The 21,941-nt window shown below is 41.6% G+C and overlaps 2 protein-coding genes and 1 non-coding gene across 13 annotated transcripts; 2 read left to right on the top strand and 1 right to left on the bottom strand.

The window, feature by feature from the left end:
• Positions 1-4: 4 nt before the first annotated feature.
• Positions 5-4,515, bottom strand: Jabba (jabba). Of its 8 annotated transcripts, none has more exons than XR_015272805.1 (9): positions 4,189-4,507; positions 2,291-2,553; positions 1,857-2,218; positions 1,557-1,796; positions 1,346-1,496; positions 996-1,103; positions 585-942; positions 406-484; positions 5-345 (listed from the first exon to the last, which is right to left on the bottom strand). XR_015272805.1 is itself a non-coding variant. In XM_020945593.2 (9 exons), exons 2-9 carry the CDS (start codon positions 2,544-2,546, stop codon positions 300-302), a joined length of 1,551 nt encoding a protein of 516 aa, XP_020801252.2. In that variant the 5' UTR covers positions 2,547-2,553; positions 4,189-4,515; the 3' UTR covers positions 5-299. The 8 variants fall into 8 exon arrangements, 4 of the variants coding, with proteins under 4 accessions (XP_020801252.2, XP_020801251.2, XP_020801254.2 ...); XR_015272806.1 differs by having other exon boundaries at positions 410-484; XM_020945593.2 differs by having other exon boundaries at positions 585-893; positions 4,189-4,515.
• Positions 4,516-5,638: 1,123 nt separating this feature from the next.
• On the top strand, positions 5,639-21,837 carry Mctp (multiple C2 domain and transmembrane region protein). Of its 4 annotated transcripts, XM_086837776.1 has the most exons (12): positions 11,406-12,486; positions 14,003-14,679; positions 14,998-15,049; positions 16,285-16,427; positions 17,146-17,343; positions 18,587-18,738; positions 18,965-19,480; positions 19,536-19,895; positions 19,956-20,075; positions 20,129-20,329; positions 20,387-20,594; positions 20,659-21,837. In XM_086837776.1, exons 1-12 carry the CDS (start codon positions 12,378-12,380, stop codon positions 20,737-20,739), a joined length of 2,817 nt encoding a protein of 938 aa, XP_086693902.1. In that variant the 5' UTR covers positions 11,406-12,377; the 3' UTR covers positions 20,740-21,837. The 4 variants fall into 4 exon arrangements, with proteins under 4 accessions (XP_086693901.1, XP_086693900.1, XP_086693902.1 ...); XM_086837775.1 differs by lacking the exon at positions 11,406-12,486 and adding an exon at positions 5,639-6,130 and having other exon boundaries at positions 20,387-21,837; XM_086837774.1 differs by lacking the exon at positions 11,406-12,486 and adding an exon at positions 5,639-6,130 and having other exon boundaries at positions 14,941-15,049; positions 20,387-21,837.
• TRNAL-AAG (transfer RNA leucine (anticodon AAG)) lies at positions 16,876-16,957 on the top strand. Its single transcript has one exon. It is a non-coding gene; the product is annotated as a tRNA-Leu (tRNA).
• Positions 21,838-21,941: the final 104 nt, after the last annotated feature.

Here is a 21,941-nt window from a genome sequence, read left to right as displayed (position 1 = left end):
ATCCTTTTGAGTTCAGAGATTTATTCAAAGTATTCACTAACAATATGGGAATGTAAGAGTTTAGGAAAAAAAGCTATCTTATTGGAAGCAAAATCTGGCATTATAGCTGTGGACAAAGAGATACATCCAAGCTCTAACGTCGATTGCGTCCACGGAAGCGTTGGTGGGAATGATTACGTTGCTGATGGTTCTGATGGTTCTGTTGCTTCTGGTTTTGTGGATTTACGGGTTTCTCGGTCTCCGGCTGGGCTGGATGTTCCTCTTCCTGGTTCTCTGGGACAGTGGAGTTATTAGCCGGTTCAGTGGGTTGGTCTGTCAGTGGAGACGCAGTGGGCGTGGAGTGGGCTGAGGGGCAAAGGTATATTAGTACTTTGATAGTGGGTTAGAATAATGGAAATTAATTACTTGCCCAGGACGGATTTAAGGCTGGCACTCTTGAGCAGGGCCTGGGTTCCTAGGCTAGTATTGAAGCAAGTGGGTGAACCTGTTGGAGAATCAAATCATTTATAGATTATATACAGACTTAAAATATAAGATATAATACAAGCAACATGCAGGGAAAGACTAGGAAGTGAGGGACACACCGATTGGACTATAGAATATATCTTCGGAGGAGGTGGCAGGAGTTAGGGTATCGACTGGGGGATAGTTGGATAGTTGCTGGACAGCCTCTCGGATCTGATCGGCTTGGGTATCTGGCTGGGCTTGGGACTGCAGCTGGTTCTCCTGGGACTCCACAGTGTTCCCAGTCTGGCTGCTTCCGCTGCTGCTGCAACTTTCGTCTTCATCGTTTGATTCTTCGTCTTTGGTTGGGGTTTGGCTGGGAAGTTCGGATGGGGATTCGGGAAAGGATTCGGTTTCGGGTTCAGGTTCCGTCTCGGGATCAGTGCTGGCTGTTGTGTTTGAACACATGCACGGAGTAACAGAAACAGAGACAGAATACTGACGTTAAAATGTTAATGGGGACCACACGGAGCACTTCTCGGGTGAGTTACCTGCAGCCGCCGTGGTGTTGTATGTCCTGGTGTTCATCATGGCCGCACTGATGTGCCCCGGCGAGGACTTCTGCGGATCCTCCAGCTTCACCTTCAGAGCGGCGGCTCCTGTCACAGAGAGAGATTCGAGGTCAGGGTGACACGGGCAAACGGCAACGGGTAACGAGGACGGATTGGAATGAATGATCTACGATAGCTTTTTATGTTGGTTTTGTATTGTATTTCATGACAACGTTTCAAGTTCAGTTTTCATCTACGCTTAAATCGATATTCGATACTTGGAGTTAACCTAGACTTAGGGGGCTATGTGCACGAGAGTCTTAATAATGTTCAAGTTCAATGTCCATTACCAACTTCTGCCGCCGACACCTGCTCCGTGTCCTTGTCCCCATTGCTGGAGGATGTCGTTAGATGCGCCTTTCCCTTAGCCTTCTCCTTTTCCTTATCGTTTTCCTTCTCGGTGGCCTTGTGAACTCCATTTTCCACGGGCTTAGGCTTGGCCTAAGGACAACTCATAATTAGAAAAGGGGTGTTTCTCTAAGGACCTTGGTGAAAACCCACCTGACTGAGCACCTCCTCCGCCTCGCCGCTGCTGATCTCGTCGCTGGACTCGTCGCTGCTCTCGGAGCTGCTGCCGCTGGTGTCCTCCTCCTCGGCATGGGGCACAAAGTCAGAGTCATCCTCGGAGTTCTCGTTGGCATACTTGGCCAGCATCTGGTCGATGGTCAGGTTGTGATCGGCATCGACATTCGAGTCCTCCTCCCGAGGACGCTTCATCACAGCAGGCGTGGTTTGCGTGGTCTGTGGGAACTAAAGTTCTCAAATATCTTCCCCTTTGAAGGGTTAATCCAGCAGACTCACCTGCTCCGCGTTGCGCACGGCAAAGAGTCTTCCGGAATTGGCTCTCTGCACTCCAGGGCGGCACATGGCCTTGGATAACCACTGAGTGAGTTTATGGGTCAGACCTCGGCCACTGACACTGCCACCGCTGTAGGAGACCTCCTGCTGGCGCTGCCGCATCACTTTCAGTCCATGAACCCGGATGGCCCTCAGCTTGCGACGCCTGGTCTGGATGAAGTAGACCATATCCGAGGGGGAGATGGGTCCATTTCCGATCATCAAGGCGCCCACCGACAACCAAATGCGCGTCAGACGCAGCAGGATGATGAGCATGAGGAAGGGACCCCAAGGCAAGGGACGGGCCAAGGGAGCAGCTGACTTTTCTACAAAGGGGGATCACAAAGGATAGGCTCACAGGACATGCTTTAAGAGAGGAGGGAGAGAGATGCACTCACCCTGCGGCAGACTCCACTTGGCCGTGTCCTCGATCATCACCAGTGCCCGATCCGCACGCTCGATCACAAACTGTCCCATCCGCGTGCTCGCAAAGCGCTCCGCCTGCTCCCGAACCCGATCGTAGAAGCTGCGCGACTTCTGCAGTTCGCTGACTTCATCCTCATCGATATGGTCCCGCTGGCGCTGATCTTTGGCTCCGATTCCCATTCCCGTTCCCGTTCCCGTTCCCGTCGTTGTTCCCGTCTCTTGAGCCATCGCTTTGCTGATTAAAATAATTGCATTTTATTGGTTTTTAATTCGAAGCGATAGAAACGGGGCGTACTTCTGCTGAATGGGAGTGTAAGGAAGCCTTTGTCTAGAAGAGCTACGAGTTCTAGACATCTTCCAGGTCAGGTTAATTATTAAATCATAACTTGATAAAGGTTTATCTTTCAATAAGTTTACTAATCAAGATTTTAGATTCAATCAATCTCAATCTTTCTCTACTTATTCATTACAAGTCCGAATTGGTTAAGATCTACGCTACGCTATATATATCATTATTTAAAAAGTATAATTTTTCAATAAGTTTTTACGTTCCAAGTCTGTTTCATTTTCCTGACATTAATCTGACTAATATTTCAGATTATTATTTCCCATTCTCTTAAATCTCTTTTTCTATAATCTTAAATTATTTTAATTCTAAAACCCCCTTAATAGCCATTTAATTTGTCGTTGAGGTAATTCAGGAGACTCGGGATTGCCGCGTGATTACCTGATGAACGCTCGGGAATACTTATAAAGAAACCCAAATTCCGAAACAAAATCCGAGATTAATAGAGAGTAAAAAAATACGGTAGGTAGGTAATACCGTATTATTAAACCTGACTCGACGAGGTCGTCTGCCGGAGCAAACCGAAAGTGGATCCGCTTATCGGTGCCAATCGGCAGGCACTTCGCACTTCGTTTTTGGCATTTTCAGATTTGAGGTCGTCTGGCAAAACTTATATTATATATATATTAGTTAATGCCTTCCGCCGGACGAGTGACTAACAGGCGGAAAAATTAACAACAAAACAAAATGTAGTATTATAAAATTAGACGATCTGAACTTTGTACGATTCCTCCGGACGGAGGAATAGTTCCATGATTGTGATGAATCTCCGTCTCGGAATCGGAATTGGAATCGGAATCGGGATGGTGAGGGTGAGGTTATTAGTTAGGTTACTTTAGAGATTGGCGAGAGATCTTTAGCTTATATTCCCTATCAGCTTATGATCCCAAATAAAGCCTCCCCCCCTCTTTCCTCTTTCTCCCGCTCTTTCTTGTCTTTATTTCTTTTATTTTTCGATTGCTTCCCATAAATTAAATTGTATATTATTGTTGATAGCTTCCATTCCGTTCCGATTCCATTCTTATTTCTTAAATACTATCTATATTAAATATAATATAAAGTTACACAAGCACTCGCACTCGCACTCGCATTCGATTTATTTGATATTTATAGCCGCTTATTGCATCGCCCAGAAAATACGCCAATTCTCAATTAAATAACAAAAAAATAATAAAATTATCAAAAAATTTGTTCGCGGGATCAAAGTGTATCTCCATAAAATGCAAATACACAGCGCGCAGCGGGAGCCCTCCGATCGTACCGAAAACCATGATGGCCAGTGTAGCAAGAAATGGAGATGCAGAAGTTTTTTTTTTTTGTGACGAGTGAAAGAAAGAGGCAGGGCAAAGACAAGGAAAGCTGGAGAAAAGGAGAGCTCGAGAGCAGCAGAAGGAGGAGTGTAAAGTGCAAGGCCTGACGATAACGGTAGTTTCGCTTTCCTGCAATGGCGCTCGAGCAGCGGCAGCGCCAGCGGCAGCGATGCCGCCACAAAGCGCAGACACCGATTAAAGCTTGCCCACTTACCGGTCTTTTTTTTGTCTCTGCTTGCTTTCTTTTTCACCGCTACTTTTTGTAGAGTTCTTTTTTTTTAATATTCGAAACCTTTGGAGCCCGCCGCCAGTCTCAATATATTTTCTTCGGATAAAAGTTAAAGCGTGGTGAAGGGTAAGGGATCACTTTACTGCAAACCGTTCTACTAAATCCGCTTCTAATTTCTGGACCACAGATTGGAGATCCAAGTTTCCGCACAATTCCCGACTGACTGACCAACGGTTCTGGTTTCCAGAGTTCTCGAACCAGCGAGGAATCAGCCGGGCTTCGGCCTGGCTTCGGGCCAGCGATCGTGTCATCTGTCAGAAGCTGCGGCCCCACTCTTTCATTCTCTCTTAAAAAAATAACCCCTCTGGGCTTCTCTTTGTTTCTAAGTCTTCAAAGTTTTTATTCAACTCTCTTCTTGAAGGGTTTGTTCCAGAGAGAGCCCAGATTATCAGTGAAATCTTATAAACTTACATATATACTTACTTGATGTGATAAAGCCTTAACCTAATGGTATTGAAATCTATTGAAATGAAGAATTATGTGATTAGTTTCAATTTGTCATGGGCTTGAATTGGTTTATCAATCATAACTCAACCAAAAAAGCAAAAATTTAATTCGGAAAGCTGTTCTGTGTTAGCTTTTACCAGGTTAACAAATCTGCATACTCTATTTAAAATGTAAAAGAATCAAATTTTTATCAAATTTAGACAATTTTAACCATGTAATCTCTTATACAATTTTCAAAAAATCGAAAATTTATGTTTCACTCTAAGCATAGCTTAATCGATTTAGATATTGATACTGATCAAAAATATATATGGTTTATAGGGTCGGAAATGATTCATTTACTGCATAGCAAATATTTTATAAACATTTTAATACCTGAGGGGGCATGCAAAAAGTAGTTTCTTTTAATTAATAATTTAAAATAAATTAAAATTAAAACTAATATTTTTAGCATACATACCATTACAAGTTAAGAAAATGTTCTGATTTACAGAATAATATTTATCCTGGGAAAACTCAATTAACAAAGAAAAAGGAAATTTTAAACTCAAGTTAAACTACTGTGAAACCAAGGTTAATCCCCTTTACTCCTTTTTTTTCCGAGCTCATTTAAAGTGTCCTTCAAAAGCTCCGAAGCCTACTTTTGAGATCTTACGCAAAGCCAAGGCCCGGTAATTAGGTTGCGCGAAAGGGAACTTAACTTGGCCCACTGAAAGACCAAAGAACAATTGCCGACAATGGGCTATAAATAAAAGATCAGCGATTTAAGGCTTGTATTTATTTGTTTTAAAGCCCGTCAAAGTCGCCAATGACAATCAATGTTTACCTGCCGTGTTTATCCCAGTTTCGAGGGCCCTTCGTCCCTTCGTTCGACAGAACAACACTCGACCGAATTCCACTCAATTTTCGAATAGAGCGAGCGGAAAAGCTCTTTCACGGGCGCCCTGCGAGTGCTGAAAAGCTCTTGGCGAGCGTTCAGTTGCGCGAAAACTCTCCACGGCAGCGAACGCACCCACGGAGCCGGAGCGTTGTCCCATCTCGCTCACTCGAACGCCGCCGCGCGTTTAGCCCTGCGAAGTTCGACACTCACACCTCCGGCCCCCGCCGTTCATCTCGCGTGTGTGTAGAGTGTGTGTGCCCCTCCGACAGAAAGGAGTAAAAATAATAAGGAAAAAATCCAGGAAAACGGAAATGGTTTAACCCTGTGCAGTGTGCTGTGAAAATTATTTGGTCAAATGCAAAAGCCAAACAGCGCCTAGGAAAATTCACAGCAGCGGCGGCGTTAGCAGAGGGAAAACTAGGAAACTCGTAAAAGCGCGGAGGATGTAGTCGCGAAATTTGAATGCACTTGTCTTGGTGACCTCACACACACACACCCCACCCGACACACACACTCCCCCTTGGAGAGCCGTCAGGATGTGTAAGTGTTGTTTAGCTTCCACGATTCGCCATTGATAAGCCACGAGTAGAAAATTCCTACCTGTGACTGCCTCACCTCCTCTCCTTTATTTTTAAACATATATATATGTGAGTTTTCCGAGCGGCAGGCAGCACGTAATCCGCTGTCCCTCTCGTCCTTAAAGGGTCGTCCTGGCTCCACGTCCTTTGATGCTGCGGCTGAGCTGTATTTCTGCTGAAGAGCCTGCTATTTTTATGCGGGCCGAGTGCGGGCTCTGTCTAAATTAGTTTGCGCATAAATTTTGCCACAGTAAATTTGGGGCGGAGGATTGAGCAATTTGTGGACAAAAAGCGAACAGAATGGGATTTTCAAAAATAAATGAGTTATAATCAGACTAAATTGGCTTTTAGAAAATGTTATCTATTTAAACAACACCTGTTTAAATACAAGAGTCTGAAAGAAGGGCATTGATAGAGTTTGCTTTGTGGTTTTTGTTTATTTTCCTTTAATTATTTCAGAACTATTGATGCGGCAAGAGAGAAAACAACATTTATTTATTTATTAAACAAGCAAAGTATCTTTTTCTGATGTAGTAACTAACAAGACCAGATATTTATTCTACTTTCTGTTATTGATACTTTTTTTTATTTATCTTGTATCATTACAGTTTAATACACCATTTCTTTAATTAAAAGTTTATTAGCAAAAGAAATTAAATATCATTCTAAAAAAGAGATCAATGGGAAATTGTATAAATTATATAGGTATTTTTTTATATATTGAGTTTCTTTATTGATTAATGTGACTAATGTATCTTAAATTTAGTTATTAGCTTAAAGTTTGAAGTATTACTAACCTTAAAGCTAATTCTTTTAAAGAATAATATGCTTATTAATTTTTAAAATATTTATTTTCGTGTTGAAAAACATTTTTTGTGTTGTTTTTATGATATAACCCCTTGAAAATATATAAAATATCGACTAAAAATGGTATTATAGCTTTAGTCAGAAGATTGTAATGATGTGAAGGAGTCGTTTCCGACCCTATAAGTCATATATATTCTTGATCAGCATCAAAAGGAGAATCTTTCTAGGCATTAAAAAAAGGCAGTGTTAAAAATGGGCAAAAATGTGGATTTTTTTACATTTTATTTTGAGAATGCAGATTTATTAATCTATTAAAAACTAGTATAGGGCTGCTTTCCGAATTAAAATTAATTCATTTTTGGCCATGTTATGATATTTTAAAAACTGTGATTTTCACAACAAATTATCAAATAAATATAATTTGATCTATGTTCCTATAAGGGACACATAAGATGGTTTCTTGGTGATATTTCGTGAATGAGTCATTTCCGACCCTATAAATCATATATATTCTTGATCAGTATAAAAATCTGAATCGATTAAGCTGTTTTTGGAAGAAAACTAAATTTTTCGATTTTTTTTTAAATTGTCTAAATTTTACAAAAAAATTAAGTTTCTTATATTTAAAAACTCTGTTTACAGATTTGTTAGCCTAATAAAAACTAGCACAGAACAGCTTTCCGAGTTGATATTAATGGGTTTTTGGCTGAGTTATGATCGATTCAAGTCCATGATTTTATAACACTTTTATAAATCAATTTTAATAATTCAAAATTATATAATACTTTTGGAATTTTCTTAATTTATGTATTTGTATTATCTTAACCTATAAAAAATATTTACAAATATGTATTATTAAATTTTTTTAGTGGGTTGTTTATTGCTTCTAAAACTGAAAAGCTAAAAGCTAACTTGTTCTCTGATGTTGTCACACAAACTCATAGATCCCACCTCGTTATGATTTTGGCGCCATGTCAGCAAGGGGTTAGGACCGATAACTGCTGGCAACGACCCTCCCTCCCCCCGGCGACCCTCCCCCACGCACAGGTTCCACAGTGGATACTCTGCGGATGATCCTTGTGGCCATTGCTGCGGCTTATTGGCCCTGGTCGTTGCCGTTGCCGTTGCCGTTGCTGTTGCCATGGTTCGTCATGGCGGTTATGGCGTCTTTGCATGCCGCTGCGCTTCCGGCCAAGCACATACTTACACTCTCTGCGGCGTCTCGTTGAATAATAAAGCACGCAATTGGCAATATACATGGCCAAATTCGAAATGAATGGCCAACACATGACCGTTCTATGCGGTTCTGTTCGGTTTTCTGTATTCTGTATTAAGTATTCTGTCTCGATGTCGCGTGCTATATGCCTGATATAGTTTTTAATTATCGCTCGGCGCTCATTTTCCGCCCTGTCTCTCTGCCCAGCCCTCTCTGTCATTAAGTTTTCCCTGCTTATGCGGCCATTTGACAAACCAACATCTCTTGGCTGCGGGAAATAGGGATGAAAAGCTGATACAAAGACGAGGAAAATTGTCGCCACAGTTGGTGGCGGCGGCCTCGAGGTGTCTGCCCTTTTCATCTTGGCTTTTCCTCGCTTTTCCCGCTGTGTAGGGACCCCATCTTGGTAGTGTAGAGAGCTCTGTGTTCCTTGATTGAAATTGCAGCCGCCATCTGCAAATTGCCGAACATGAAATTGTACAATTGAACATAAATTGAATGCTGAAATTGGCTCAGACGCAGCTGGGAAACGAAGTCAGTTGGTGTTGGGTTGCAAAAGCTCCGTTTGTCCTCCGTTTTGGCCAAGTTCTTCTCACATATCAAGGAGGCAAGTAGCGGGAGACAAATGCCAGGAGACAAATGACAGGAGAAAAGAAAGCATTTCCCCCATGCAGTGACAAGTTTCCATCACTTTTGCAATGCTTGTGTTTGTATTGAGACTGAGAAAAACAGTTGTGGAACTTTATTAATATAATCTATCGGAATTTAAGCAATTTATACATTATGACCCATATATTCTTATCAAATATATGGAATATTATAAAGGAAATAGTATATATAATACATATCAAGTTATTTAATGCTTTCAACAATTAATTGTTGTTTTGTATGAGAACATAATAAAAATGCAGTGTTAGTTTTACCTCTAACCTGTCGTTAAATAGATAGATTACCATTGACGCCTCAAATCAAATAATATGTTTATCCTATCAAAGTGATAATAATCTTTATTGCAAACATAACCACACATTTAATGGTTCTATAGACTCCTAACATACACTTTTTCCCTCTGTGAATCTCTCTTCGCTTTTGTGGGTCTTGTTTTTCCTGGCAAATTGTAATTACTTGGCTCCGAAATGGCTGGCCCCACAAAGGTAACCCAGTTAATTAAAATGAAAGCCTCGGGCCAGCGCGTATTGCGGCTCCCATTATCCCGCCCTCCCATTATCCTGCGGATTCCTTCCCTGAGGCGGACACACACAAACACTATGACAACCACACGCACATCGCAGGTTGGTCATTGGGTTTCCTGCAGGTAATCCCTGTTTTAAGGGCCTCTCAAACATAAGCCAGGCTATAATGCAAGCTGTCATGATCCCGTTTAATTTCATCATTATCCTGGCAGTTAATTAAGCAGCTGCTCAGCCCAGATCCCCAGGATCTGCTGCATTTATGGGCTGCCAAAGCGAGAGATGTCCATCAGCTCGAGGCTCACGCGGCGTATGCGTAATATCCGAGCCCCCATGCAATCGTCATGCATTTCTAAGAGTGCTCGGGCCTCAAATAAGGACAAAATCCGCATAAATAAGCCATGCATAATTCAGGACATTCAGCCGTAAAAAAACAACTAAATCGTCAGCTTGGGGAGCACTGCGGTGACCAAGGAAATATTGTATGTAATGGAGGAATTCCATGAATAATTCAGAGTCGCAAACAAATTGAGGGAAAAATCATTTATCCGAAAGCCACAGACTGAAGAGCTGCAGTGTTTTGTTGTTGATGCGGGAAAATGCAAATCATAAAAACTTGAGGAATTTCCCTACGAAAGTTGAGTATCTCAAGGCAGATGTTTCGCTCTGCGAAATATACCAATAAAATGTGCTAATTGTGAAGCAAATCAGCGCCATATGGCATAGAACAAAGCCAGACGCTTGTCTGGCGTTAATATTTAAGAATCCAATAAAAGGTGCTCATTCATGCCTGGAACCAGGTGGGGTGACACCACCACCTGGCAGTGTTCTCTCTATCCAAAAAACTAAGCCACGACAAGTGATTAAACTTTAGGCCTTTTGATAAGCTCAGTTTCGGTTCGTTGCGTGCTCGGTAAACATGATAATCAGCGCCACAACAAACCAGCGGCACAGTGGGGCTCCGCTAAGTGCAACGAACTGCGGGGGATCCGGCGTCGCCAATTTCGCATGAATGGGTTCAGGACCATGACGTCATTCCTGACTACTCTACATATATATCTTTGTATGTATATATGAGGCCAATAAGCCAAAGGGCAGAAAAGGACTTGAACAAGACGCCAACAAAAGGGGAAATAAAAAGCAAGGGCAAAGGACATGTGTTGTAAAATAAACTTTTGCTACACTGTGCGGGGGAAATAAAGAGTGTATTCTGAAAAAGAAAATAAAATTATTCATTAAAATATTATAAATAGTAAACCCTTTCAATTCCTAAAAAGTATCTTTAGTTTATGATTCAAATTTATCATATAATCTTTGGTAGTATTCAAATGTCAGCAAAAAGTCAACAGGTGAGCGCGGAGCGAAGGAGTGAAAAGGGAAAGGTGTGCCGAGTAGGTGAGCAAAACAAAGACAGAACCATTAAAGCCATATGACACTTGCTGACCCATGTCTAAATAATTGATGACTGACCTCGAGCTTGATTTATTGACCAAAGCTGTGATACACGAGTCCGTCGGAGGTCCTTCTGCTGGCCATGTCAAATCCATAATTGATGTCCCATGTTGCCTGCATATTGCCCGATTACGCGCACCAATTTCCGATATGGAAGCCAGGCCGAAAAAACAAAAGCCCCATAAAAACATTAATGACGCTGCATTTATGAACCTGTAAAGGATATGCGTACATATTCCCTCAGACGATTTCATTACTTGATCCATAAAAACCTTCTTTTTATGCATATTGAAAGTACGTGCTTCGATGTGATCATTAAGGACATTGTTAATGTGATTAAATGAGTGCCGCCCACACGGCGTATGCGCGATAATTTCTTGGCATGAAGGAAACTAATGAAGTTTTAACTCAAGGCTAACTTTGCTGAGGAACAAACTTGGCTAATTAGAGAAGAGCCAACCTTGGCTAAGGTTTCTAGTAAATTAATTTTGTAACAAGCAGCTGAGAACTTGAAGAGATTCTGCCCAAAAGTGTGCCACACACTTAAAGCCATACAATACACAGTGGGGTACCCACTATTAGACCCAGTTGAATAGTGTAAACAAACCACAAACCACACACAGAGCTATCGGGACATATGTGTGGTGTTTGTGGACAAAGTGCTCTCCAGGGATCAATTTAATCCTGGAATGACTCGAGGTGTGATCCTGGCCACACCTTGTTCAACCTGCAGTGACTTGCATTAAATTAATTAAAATTATATGCAAAGCCATTCGAGGATTGCACAAGAGTCAAGTCAGACTGTTGTGTCACAGCACCAATGTCCTTGCCACAAGTCTCTCGAGAGGATTTTGTCTCTATCTCGCTTGCTAAACTGAACTGCCATTTCATTCATTAAAATAAAAAGTAAACTGGACGCAAAAGTCCGAGGAAAATGCCAAAGTAAAGCTCTTTTTTATGTTTATTCCGAGGGTGCGTAAAGCTTTGGCAAGCGGCTCACATTCACATTTGCATTTTATGACGCCATCGTGGGGATGCTTTTCCAATTTGCGCGGCATAAAACCAGCTGCAGGACTCAGCATCGCAGGACATTTGGGAGAGGGAGGGGCATAAATAATGCAAGAGCTGGTAAGGCCACCCACAAAAACCAACCGAGAGCACCCCAGAAAAACCCCCTTAAACTCAATGCCACAATGCCATGTTACGTTAACAATAACAAATGCCAGAAAGGAGAGCAAATGTTACGGGTGTTGTAGTTGTAGTTGTACTTGGTTGCGGGTTGCGGGTTGCGAGTGTTTTTCTTTTAGGGGCTGGGGGATGAAACCATAACACACCAGACAGCGATTCAGTCTTCTAGGGGCACTGCCAGCGTGCAGGTCGCCCAGCTCCGCGCTCGGAAAAAGCAACTAAAATTATTTTGCTAAAATTCCTGCTAGTGCCAAAAATCCCTGTCACTTGAAGCTCCTAAATCCTTTTAGTTTTTGAGCAATCATTTATTCATCTCAATTTACTTTTGTGACCCTCGCGAGTGTTGTGGCCATGTCATGCAACCGCTGCATTTTAGGTCCTCAAAATCCTCAAAGAAAGCCGCGAAGCATCTGCCCCACACTTTTGCACTGTGCCACAGGATTAATAAAATATTCCCAGCCACAGGTAAAGGCCAGGTCCCTGCAGAATCAGATAAAGTGCAGGTTAAAGATACAGAGAGAAAGAGGAGAGAAAACTCCAGCATTTACTATGTATATTGCTTGGTATAATCCATTTGGCTGTCACTTTCAAGAGATAAATGTGTGTGTGTGTGGGAAAAGCGGAAAAACAGGAAAAACAATGTGCCAAAGAGTGCGGAAAATTAAGATTTGTGATAAACAACGAAAAGTGGTATTAAATTTGCAAAGGTTTAGGAGCTTAAAGAAATATTTTTTGAATAAATAAAGAATAAACAACTATTTTATAACTTCAACTTGTTTTAAAGTGTTTTCCAAACTCAAAGATAAATAAAAGTGGTGTTTTGCTTTCATTAAAATTAAAATGCAATGCATTTAAAGCTGCCTAATCTCCATTTTAATTAAACCCAAGTGACATATGTACATTTAAGTGCGGTAAATTGTGATTTCTCATCATAATAAAAACACAACCAAGTACTTATGTACTTAAAAGAACGCAGTAAATTATATAAAATTTAAAAGTGCCATTTGGTCAGACTTTTATAGGGAGATGAAAGCATTTATTATACATTTTCAGGGTATTATAATTTCAGTCAGAAGCTTGTTTCGACGTGAAGAAGTAATTTCCGACCCTATAAACAATATATATTCTTGATCAGTACAAAAATCTGAATCGATTGAGCTATTGAAAGAAAACTACAATTTTTGATTTTTTGAAAATTTGATAAGGGATACATCATTAAAATTTGCGAAAATTGGAAAAAATTTGAATTTTTTTAAATTTTAAATGGAGTATGCAGATTTATTAGGCTTCTTAAAACTAACATTGTATAGCTTTCCGAATTGAAATTAAAGCATTTTTGCCCAAGTTATTAGTTTTTTAATCTTTGATTTGCCATAAAAATTGTCATATAAAAATGTTTTTAAATATAATATATAAATAAATATATCGATTTTCGATTTGATTTTACAATTTAATAAAATGCAAGGGTATATATACTTCGGCTTCCCTAAATCACTTTCCTTTCTTATTTTTCTTTACTTTTTTTTGATGACCGCATCGACAAATGGCACGAATCATTCTACTTTCTTGTGGCTCTGTGTAATTTTCATAATTAAGACAATCGCAGAAAAAGAACAAAGTGATGTCATTGAGTGGGTGGGAAAGCGCTTAAATTTTTAGAGTGGCCTTTATACATGTATTTTCCACGATTTATGGGTGTCGTAAAGTGCAATGGCTTTTACAGAAACTTTGGCTAAATATTTAAAGTTGTGCAATATACATTTAAGGACATTTCATATATCATTTCACAAAATAAGCTACCTGCAGTTCCTCTCTTAATTTTATCCAATTTTCCGCATTTTCCTTGCTCCAAAAATACATTTTACATGGCTTATCAATTGATGGCTAGATTTTTTTGTTAAATCGATTCCCAATGGCAGCGTGCGTGCCGTCTGAAATAACACTTAACCTCTGCCACTTTCCACCTTTCCCATTCCACCAGCACGCATTCACTACGTTGACCAGGTGGAGCAGGAGGAGGAGGCGGATCACCACCACCACCACCCCGGCAGCAGCTCCACTGTCAGCACTGGGAGCACTCCCCCGCTCCGGATTTCCCCCCACGGATCCCCCCAGCTGCAGCAGCAGCAGCGCTTGGGGAAGCATCTCAGCAAATCCGCCTCCGAGTTAAATGGTCACGACTGCCATCACAGCGAATCTCCGCACATATCACCCAAGCGGGCCAAGAGTGCCGTGTCCCAGAACTTGGCCGGGGGCGGAGACAGAGGCGGAGGCGGAGGGGTGGCCGGCGGCGTAGGAGTCCTGCAGAAGACGCACGGATTTTTCAACAATCTGCGGCATCGCTGGAGTCGTGCAAAGAGCAAAGATCGCCTGGGACGGAAGTCGCCCAGCGATTTCCTCGAGGAGAGCACGGACTATGCCGCCGACTACAGCTCGGAGAGCAGTTCCGTGACGCAGAGTCCGCGACATCGAAGCACCACCATCGGTGGATCCCCACTGGCCAAGGAGTTCCGGGCCACGGCCAAGATGGCTCAGGTCATACAGCGCTTCGGTGGCTCCATGGAGGGCCGGATCGATGAGCATCCCGAGAATGGTGGACCCGGCGGATGCACTGCCTCTCCGGAGTTGACCACTCAGCAGCAGCTGGAGGCCTTGCAGGTGAGCTATTTCTTTTGCTTGTTCCGCTTGGCCTTTCGTTTAACTAATTGGCTGTCTTATATTATTCGCATTTTGTTTTCAATCACTAATTTTAAAATCTGTTGAAACTTCTCAACAATTGCCCGGTTTCTTTGGCTTTTTCCTACGACTCGCTGTGCTGCACAACTCTCTCAACTAACTGAAAAAAACTGAAAAAAATGCAATCTGCAATCTGCAATCTGCAATCTGCAATCTTGAATCTGCAATCTGCAATCTGATCAGGCCGATGAGCTGCGTCGCAAGCGCGAAGCCCAATTACGTCAATTCGTCTTCTTTCAGCTGCGCGTCCATCTCAAGTCCGGCAGCGACCTGGTGGCCATGGACAAGAATGGTGAGCAAGGATCTATATCAATAACAAAAAAAATACCCTTTTTCCAATTCCAACAGTGCTGTCAATTAGCCTCCCGATTAAAGGGAATTGAATAATTCATTAATAATAATAATTAATATACTCAGGCTGTATATCAAATATGTAAATCTCTCTTAAAAACTGAAAAAGATATAACTTTTTTTCTTAAAATTACCCGATCTTTTCTATGGCAAGAATATATATGTATATATATATAGTCCACCGATTCGCCCTGCTCCGATTTATATACTAGTAAAATTATATAGAAGAATAACTGCATAGTTTCATTAAAATAGCTTGATTTAAATTTGTTCCAAACAAATCTCGCACATGTGCATATGATTCCCAACGGGTTCTAACATCCCCGGAACGAAGTGACTGCTGCCGGCCCAGTATCAGAAATGTGTTTTGTTACAAAAGTTGCAAGTCATTGTTTATTAGTGTTCAAAGTTAGTAGCTGTGATACATACTCACTGATTATAGATACTCACTGTTCAGAGTTACTTAATGCTTATTGTTAATTACTGATCATAGTTGATTACTTATTGTAGATCTATAAATCGTCCGATTGTTCCTATGGCAGCTATATATATGTATATATATAGTCCACCGATTCGCCATGTTCCGATTTATATAATAGTAAAATTATATAGAAGAATAAATCCATAGTTTCATTGAAACAAATCTCTCTCTGTGCATATGATTCCCAACTGGTTCAAACATCCCCGGAACGAAGTGACTGCTGCCAGCCAGGTCTTAGGAAAGTGTTGTGTTACAAAAGTTGCAAGTCATTGTTTATTAGTGTTCAAAGTTAAAAGCTGAACATACATACTTACTGGTCATAGATACTTAGTTTTCAGAGTTACTTACTTGTAATAGATACTTAATGTTCAGAGTTACTTCTTGCTCATAGTTACTTATTGTTGCAGTACCATAATTATGAAGCGTTAAAGGAAAACAATTAAAGTAATATACTAAAGTTTTAATAATTTAAAGATATTATCTTTCCTAAAGATAAGTTTCCTGAGACCTTAAAAATCCTTAAGTTGGCAGCACTGCCAAGGAAAACCACACAAATTCCCCTACCATTTTCCACTATCTCATTTTCCAACCAACACAAGCCATCCCTCCCTTTTGTGCTTAATCAAGCACTTACCACAATGCTTGGGCACTGCAGCGAGAAAATTTTCCTTTGTCTTTTGTCCTCTGTGCCGCAGGACTCAGTGATCCTTATGTCAAGTTCAAGGTCGGCGGCCGCCTCCTCCACAAGTCGCGCACCATTCACAGGGACCTGAATCCGGTGTGGGACGAGGTGTTCATCGTGCCCATCGAGGACCCCTTCCAGCCGATTATTGTCAAGGTGAGTTCCGGGAGGGAAAGTGAAAGTTATCGAGGGGGTGAAGTGACAGGTGCTCCAGGAAAAGTTTACTCTACACTGAGACACTAAAATCAAGATATTTTGTGTCCAATTTTTCCCCTAATAATTTCCTCTAAAGAAACTGAAACAAATTGATAGATTTACCTCGATTTACCTGATTGTCTTATATAAATTCATTGATCATATGTAAGCTATATGATATAATAATTTAATGTTGTTAAAATAAAGTTTCTAAGTTTATCATACCCTGCAAAGTTTTTTTAAATTTATATTTAGCAACATAATAAATTAAATTCTTGTGGTTTTTCTCGCCTTGTCATTATAGTTCTTTATTTTTATTTATTCAGCGGTGGTCTCTGTGGTTCCATAAATAGTTTTTCGTAGATTATATACCACCGATAAGAGGTAGGCATTATTTTTTGGCTCCCATGGTAGCGTGGCCGAGCGGTCTAAGGCGCTGGTTTAAGGCACCAGTCTCCTCGGAGGCGTGGGTTCGAATCCCACCGCTGCCATTTAGGGATTTCCTTTTTTCCCTTTTCCCGATTTAATTTTGATTACTCTCGTTATTTAATTTTCATTAAGGGAATACAGATTTCGAGCAGTGTGAAAACACACAATCGAATAATGTTTGCGGGGGCATTAATTCCCTGAAGCATAAAGCGAAAATCTAATCGAAATGAATTTCCTTTTTTTTGGGCAGGTCTTCGACTACGATTGGGGACTCCAGGATGACTTTATGGGCTCGGCCAAGCTGGACTTGACCCAACTGGAGCTGGGCAAGGCCGAGGATATTCACCTGCAGTTGTGCGATTCCGGCGGAAGTCCCGGGGAGCATGGCATGGGCGAGATACTCATCAATTTGACGCTCTGGCCGCGCAGTCAGGAGGACAAGGAAATGGTGAGTGTCTCCATAAATCCCTCTCACTTTATGCCATAAGCGGAAGCAATCAGCCCTTCACTTCTGGGTATTTGTGGGGCATTGTCTAACCCCTTTTAATTGGCTTTCAAGAAGCGAAAAGCGAACACCTACGACCCTTTTGTGGTATGAAGACGTTTATCCACAAGCGTCGTGGTTACCCACTGACTTTATTTATGGCTCACCTGAATTTACTTTTGGGGTCTTTTGTTGTGTTTTTGTTTTGTATTATTTTGTAGGAAGCTTAAACTTTGATCCAATGCCCCCAACAAACTTGAACAATTGAGTTGGTTTTTCAACTACATCACACTCATCATCAAGAGCTTTGATCGCGGCGGCTCGATGGAGTAAAAAAAGCTTGAGCTGTCGTCTGTCATTGGCATTGCATGTTGTTATCTCTCAGCAAAAGCGAAGGCAATGGCAAAGGCAAACAATTGACAAACGGGAGGAAAATACAATGGAAATTGGGGTATATACTACATATGGAGAAGAGTCGAAGAGGGGATGCCCTGTAGGGTTTTAGAGAGGTGATTGAGATTAGGAAACCCTTAAGCGGTATTATCTAGTTATCTTAATGATTGAACTTTTAGGGTTTAGAGAATATAGAAATTATTTCAAATATTTAATAGTTAACTTAGAGTAAATCTTTTTTAAAATCCTATAAATTGATCAATGAAATAAGTTGAATATTTTAAAGGGTATTTTCCCGACCGTTCACCTTTCCAAGTTTGTGTAAAAGGTAAACCACGCTGAGGTGTCAAGCTGAGTCACTTGAGTTACAACACTCTCCCTAGTACCTGGTACTTTCCGCTTACATGTGTAAAGCACACACACATACCTCTCCCCTAGTCCAGCATACCCCATTATTCAGTAATTAGTGTACTTTTCTCACAATCTCGCCAAGCCGGACTGTCCCAATCGGTTCGCGGCTTTAGTCACTCTTCGAGCTTCGCAGGCAAAGTGCGGCTTTTGGATCTTGTTTTGGTTTCGTTTCTCTCGCAATTTGTTGTTTACTTTGTTTTCGGGTTTCGGTTTCGTTTTCGAGTTTGGTTTCGATTTCAGTTTTTGGGGCTCGGACTCCCCGATCGAGGGCACAATGCTGGGCAATTGGCCCGGCTGCAAGCGGGCGCCGCGCATGGTGCTGAAGCATGTGAGGGGCCAGCTGGAGCAGGGCTGCGACGACCTCATGGAGGTGGCCGAGACTCATTTTCCGGATATTGTGCAGCATTTTCAGCGCAACTCCAAGCTGGCCGAGTCATCGAAGCGCCTCAAGTCGCAGATCTGGAGCTCTGTGGTCACAATTCTTCTGGTCAAAGCCAAGGATTTGCCGCTGGCCGAGGATGGCAGCAAGCTGATTGATATTCACTTTAAATTTAGGTGAGTTTCAAGGAATAATATGATTAAAAAAATACTTAAACAATGTTTTATAATTCACATTTAATGAGCACCTTGAACTGAAGCAATTATATTCTTTATTGTCGCTATCAGCAGCTCAAGGTTTATCACCAAAAGCTGCAAGCTTTTATTAAAGATGAGGCTGAAAAATACACTTAAAGACACTACTATGAATATACAATAACTTAAACTCCCTTTTTAAATCCAGATTGGGCAACGAGAAGTACAAGAGCAAGTCTTCCTGGACGGAACGCTGGCTGGAGCAGTTCGATCTCCACCTCTTTGACGAGGATCAGAACCTGGAGCTGGCTCTATGGAATCGCAATTCCCTCTACGGCAAGGCCATCATCGATCTGAGTGTGTTCCAGCGGGAGACCACCCATGGCATATGGAAACCCCTCGAGGATTGTCCTGGAGAAGTCCACCTCATGCTCACGATCAGTGGAACCACCGCTTTGGAGACAATCAGTGATCTGAAGGCCTTCAAGGAGGATCCAAGAGAGGCACAGCTTCTAAGGGAGCGATATCGCTTCCTGCGTTGCCTGCAGAATCTCCGAGATGTGGGTCACCTGACAGTGAAGGTATTTGGAGCCACAGGACTCGCAGCGGCGGATATTGGAGGCAAATCGGATCCCTTTTGTGTCTTGGAACTGGGAAATGCCCGGCTGCAAACCCAAACAGAGTACAAGACCCTCACGCCCAACTGGAATAAAATATTTACCTTGTAAGTATGCATAATAATTAATTAATACATGTTATTCATTTAATTCTTTTTGTAGTAATGTGAAGGACATCACTCAGGTGCTGGAAATCACAGTCTTTGATGAGGATCGCGATCATCGCGTTGAGTTCCTGGGCAAACTGGTCATACCCCTGCTCCGTATCAAGAGCGGCGTCAAGCGTTGGTACACTCTCAAGGATAAGAACCTGTGTGTCCGGGCCAAGGGCAACTCTCCACAAATCCAACTGGAACTCACGGTGGTCTGGAACGAAGTCCGAGCTGTGTGCCGTGCCCTGCAGCCCAAGGAGGAGAAGCTAATACAGCAGGAGGCCAAGTTCAAGAGGCAGCTCTTCCTGCGAAATGTCAATCGACTTAAGGAGATTATAATGGATATCCTAGATGCAGCGCGATATGTTCAGTATGGGGTTTCTTGATCGACTTGTAATACTTAGTACTCACATTTAATTTTTCCCAAAAGGAGCTGCTTCGAGTGGGAGTCCCCCGTGCGTTCCAGCATTGCCTTTGTCCTGTGGATAGTGGCCTGTGTTTATGGTGATCTGGAAACGGTGCCTCTGGTTCTATTACTAATCATACTCAAGTAGGATATTTTATACATGATTTAGTATTTAATATATATTAAACTTCCCCTAGAAACTGGCTTATCCGCCTAATTACTGGCACTACAGATCCTGCTGCCCACTATGACTACGAGTATGATGAGGACGATGATGATGACAAGGAGAAGGAGGAGAAAAAGTCCATCAAGGAGAGATTGCAGGCCATACAAGAAGTCTCCCAAACCGTACAGAATACCATAGGTTATCTGGCCTCTTTAGGCGAAAGCACCATCAAGTGAGCTTAAATATGTGATTTGGTTTAGAAATTGTGTTTATTAAGTTGAATTTCCAGCACATTCAACTTTTCCGTCCCCGAACTGACCTGGCTGGCCGTGGTCCTGCTGCTGGGTGCCATTCTGGTCCTGCATTTTGTTCCTCTGCGCTGGCTGCTCCTCTTCTGGGGCCTGATGAAGTTCTCCCGCCGTTTGCTGAGGCCCAATACCATACCCAACAACGAGTTGTTGGACTTCCTATCCCGGGTTCCCGATAACGAAGAGATTGTGAGTGAAGCAATGGAATTTTCTACAGCTCCTTACTATTAATAAATAATTAATCTTGTAACAGAACCAATATAGGGAACTACCTCCCTCGGCGCCTGCTGACCAGACCCGCTCCAATCCCAAGAAGAAGCTCAAAGGCTCATAGTCCATAACCAGCGCTGATGCAGTCGTATCGCAGCTGCAGTCCAGCGCTACCCTAGGAGCAGGATCAGGGCCAGGACCTGGTGGCTCCAGTGGCTCCAGGCAGCAGCAGCTGCTGCAAAGATTCCGGGCCAATACCAGCCAGCTGAAGCAGCGCTTTGGCCAGGCCAAGAGCCTCAGTCTGAGCCATGGCGAATTCAATTAGACACCAACAGAAAGTTAGCTAGTAATGTAAGGATCCAAGGACATCAAATCAACTCAATTATGCTGCACAACAAAGTTCGCTTCACTTATTTTCCTAGAACTATATATATATATACACACACTCACTCACACACAGTTAATTATAAAAGTCAAAACTATTTACACCGGTAAGAAAATGAATTATAATGTATATACACTCGGACTCTATGTGTACCTAAGGTAACCTCTATCTCTCTCAAAGAATTATTCGAATATTGCTAACTACCTAAGATTCCTTATTGCGCGAATCCAAAATGCGATTACTTATTTATTGTGTATTTCAATTTGTGATATTTTCAAAGAATTTTGCAACTAGGCTTACTTACTACTTATGTGACTTAATCCCACGGAAGCTCCAGTCCCCAAAATCAACTCCATTTACAATTTACCAACTACCAACAATTACCTTTTCGATTGCACCCTCGCCTCGTTTAAGGACGCTTCTTCATGATATACACCTAATACTTGTAATAATATAATCCAAATCCTAATTATTTCTTTTGGGAAATTCGATAAAGATTGTTGAAAACATTTTCTAAAATTTACATCTTGTATTTATTATCAACTATTGTCTAGGATAATCAGCTCGTCGAAGGCCCCGGCCCAGCCATATTAATCTACGTGCATAATACTTTAAATGAAATTAATTGCTAATTGTAAACCCACTCCGATCGATCGATTTGATAAATTTTAGATAGTCAAACTATTTTATACCCCGCGACAAAGCAAACAAAACAAAACAAATGCAAAAAGAGCAACAACAAAGTTTTTATATACATACCGAACTCAATTAATTAATTAGCACCTAAGTTAAGTTTGTTATTTTTCAAAAATATATATATATACATAAATAATAAAACATATTTTTGGATTTCGCTCACAATATTATAATAAACAAACTGTGGGGGCTGTCAAACTGTACATTGCCCTTTAAACTTGATTTACTGAGTGTGTGAAGCTCAA

The sequence above is a fragment of the Drosophila serrata genome, unplaced genomic scaffold, assembly GCF_035046125.1.
Source record: "Drosophila serrata isolate PLE 108 unplaced genomic scaffold, ASM3504612v1 contig_334, whole genome shotgun sequence".
Taxonomy (NCBI): domain Eukaryota; kingdom Metazoa; phylum Arthropoda; class Insecta; order Diptera; family Drosophilidae; genus Drosophila; species Drosophila serrata.
Note: the sequence above shows the minus strand (reverse complement) of the source record. Positions and strands in the feature narration are given on the sequence as shown.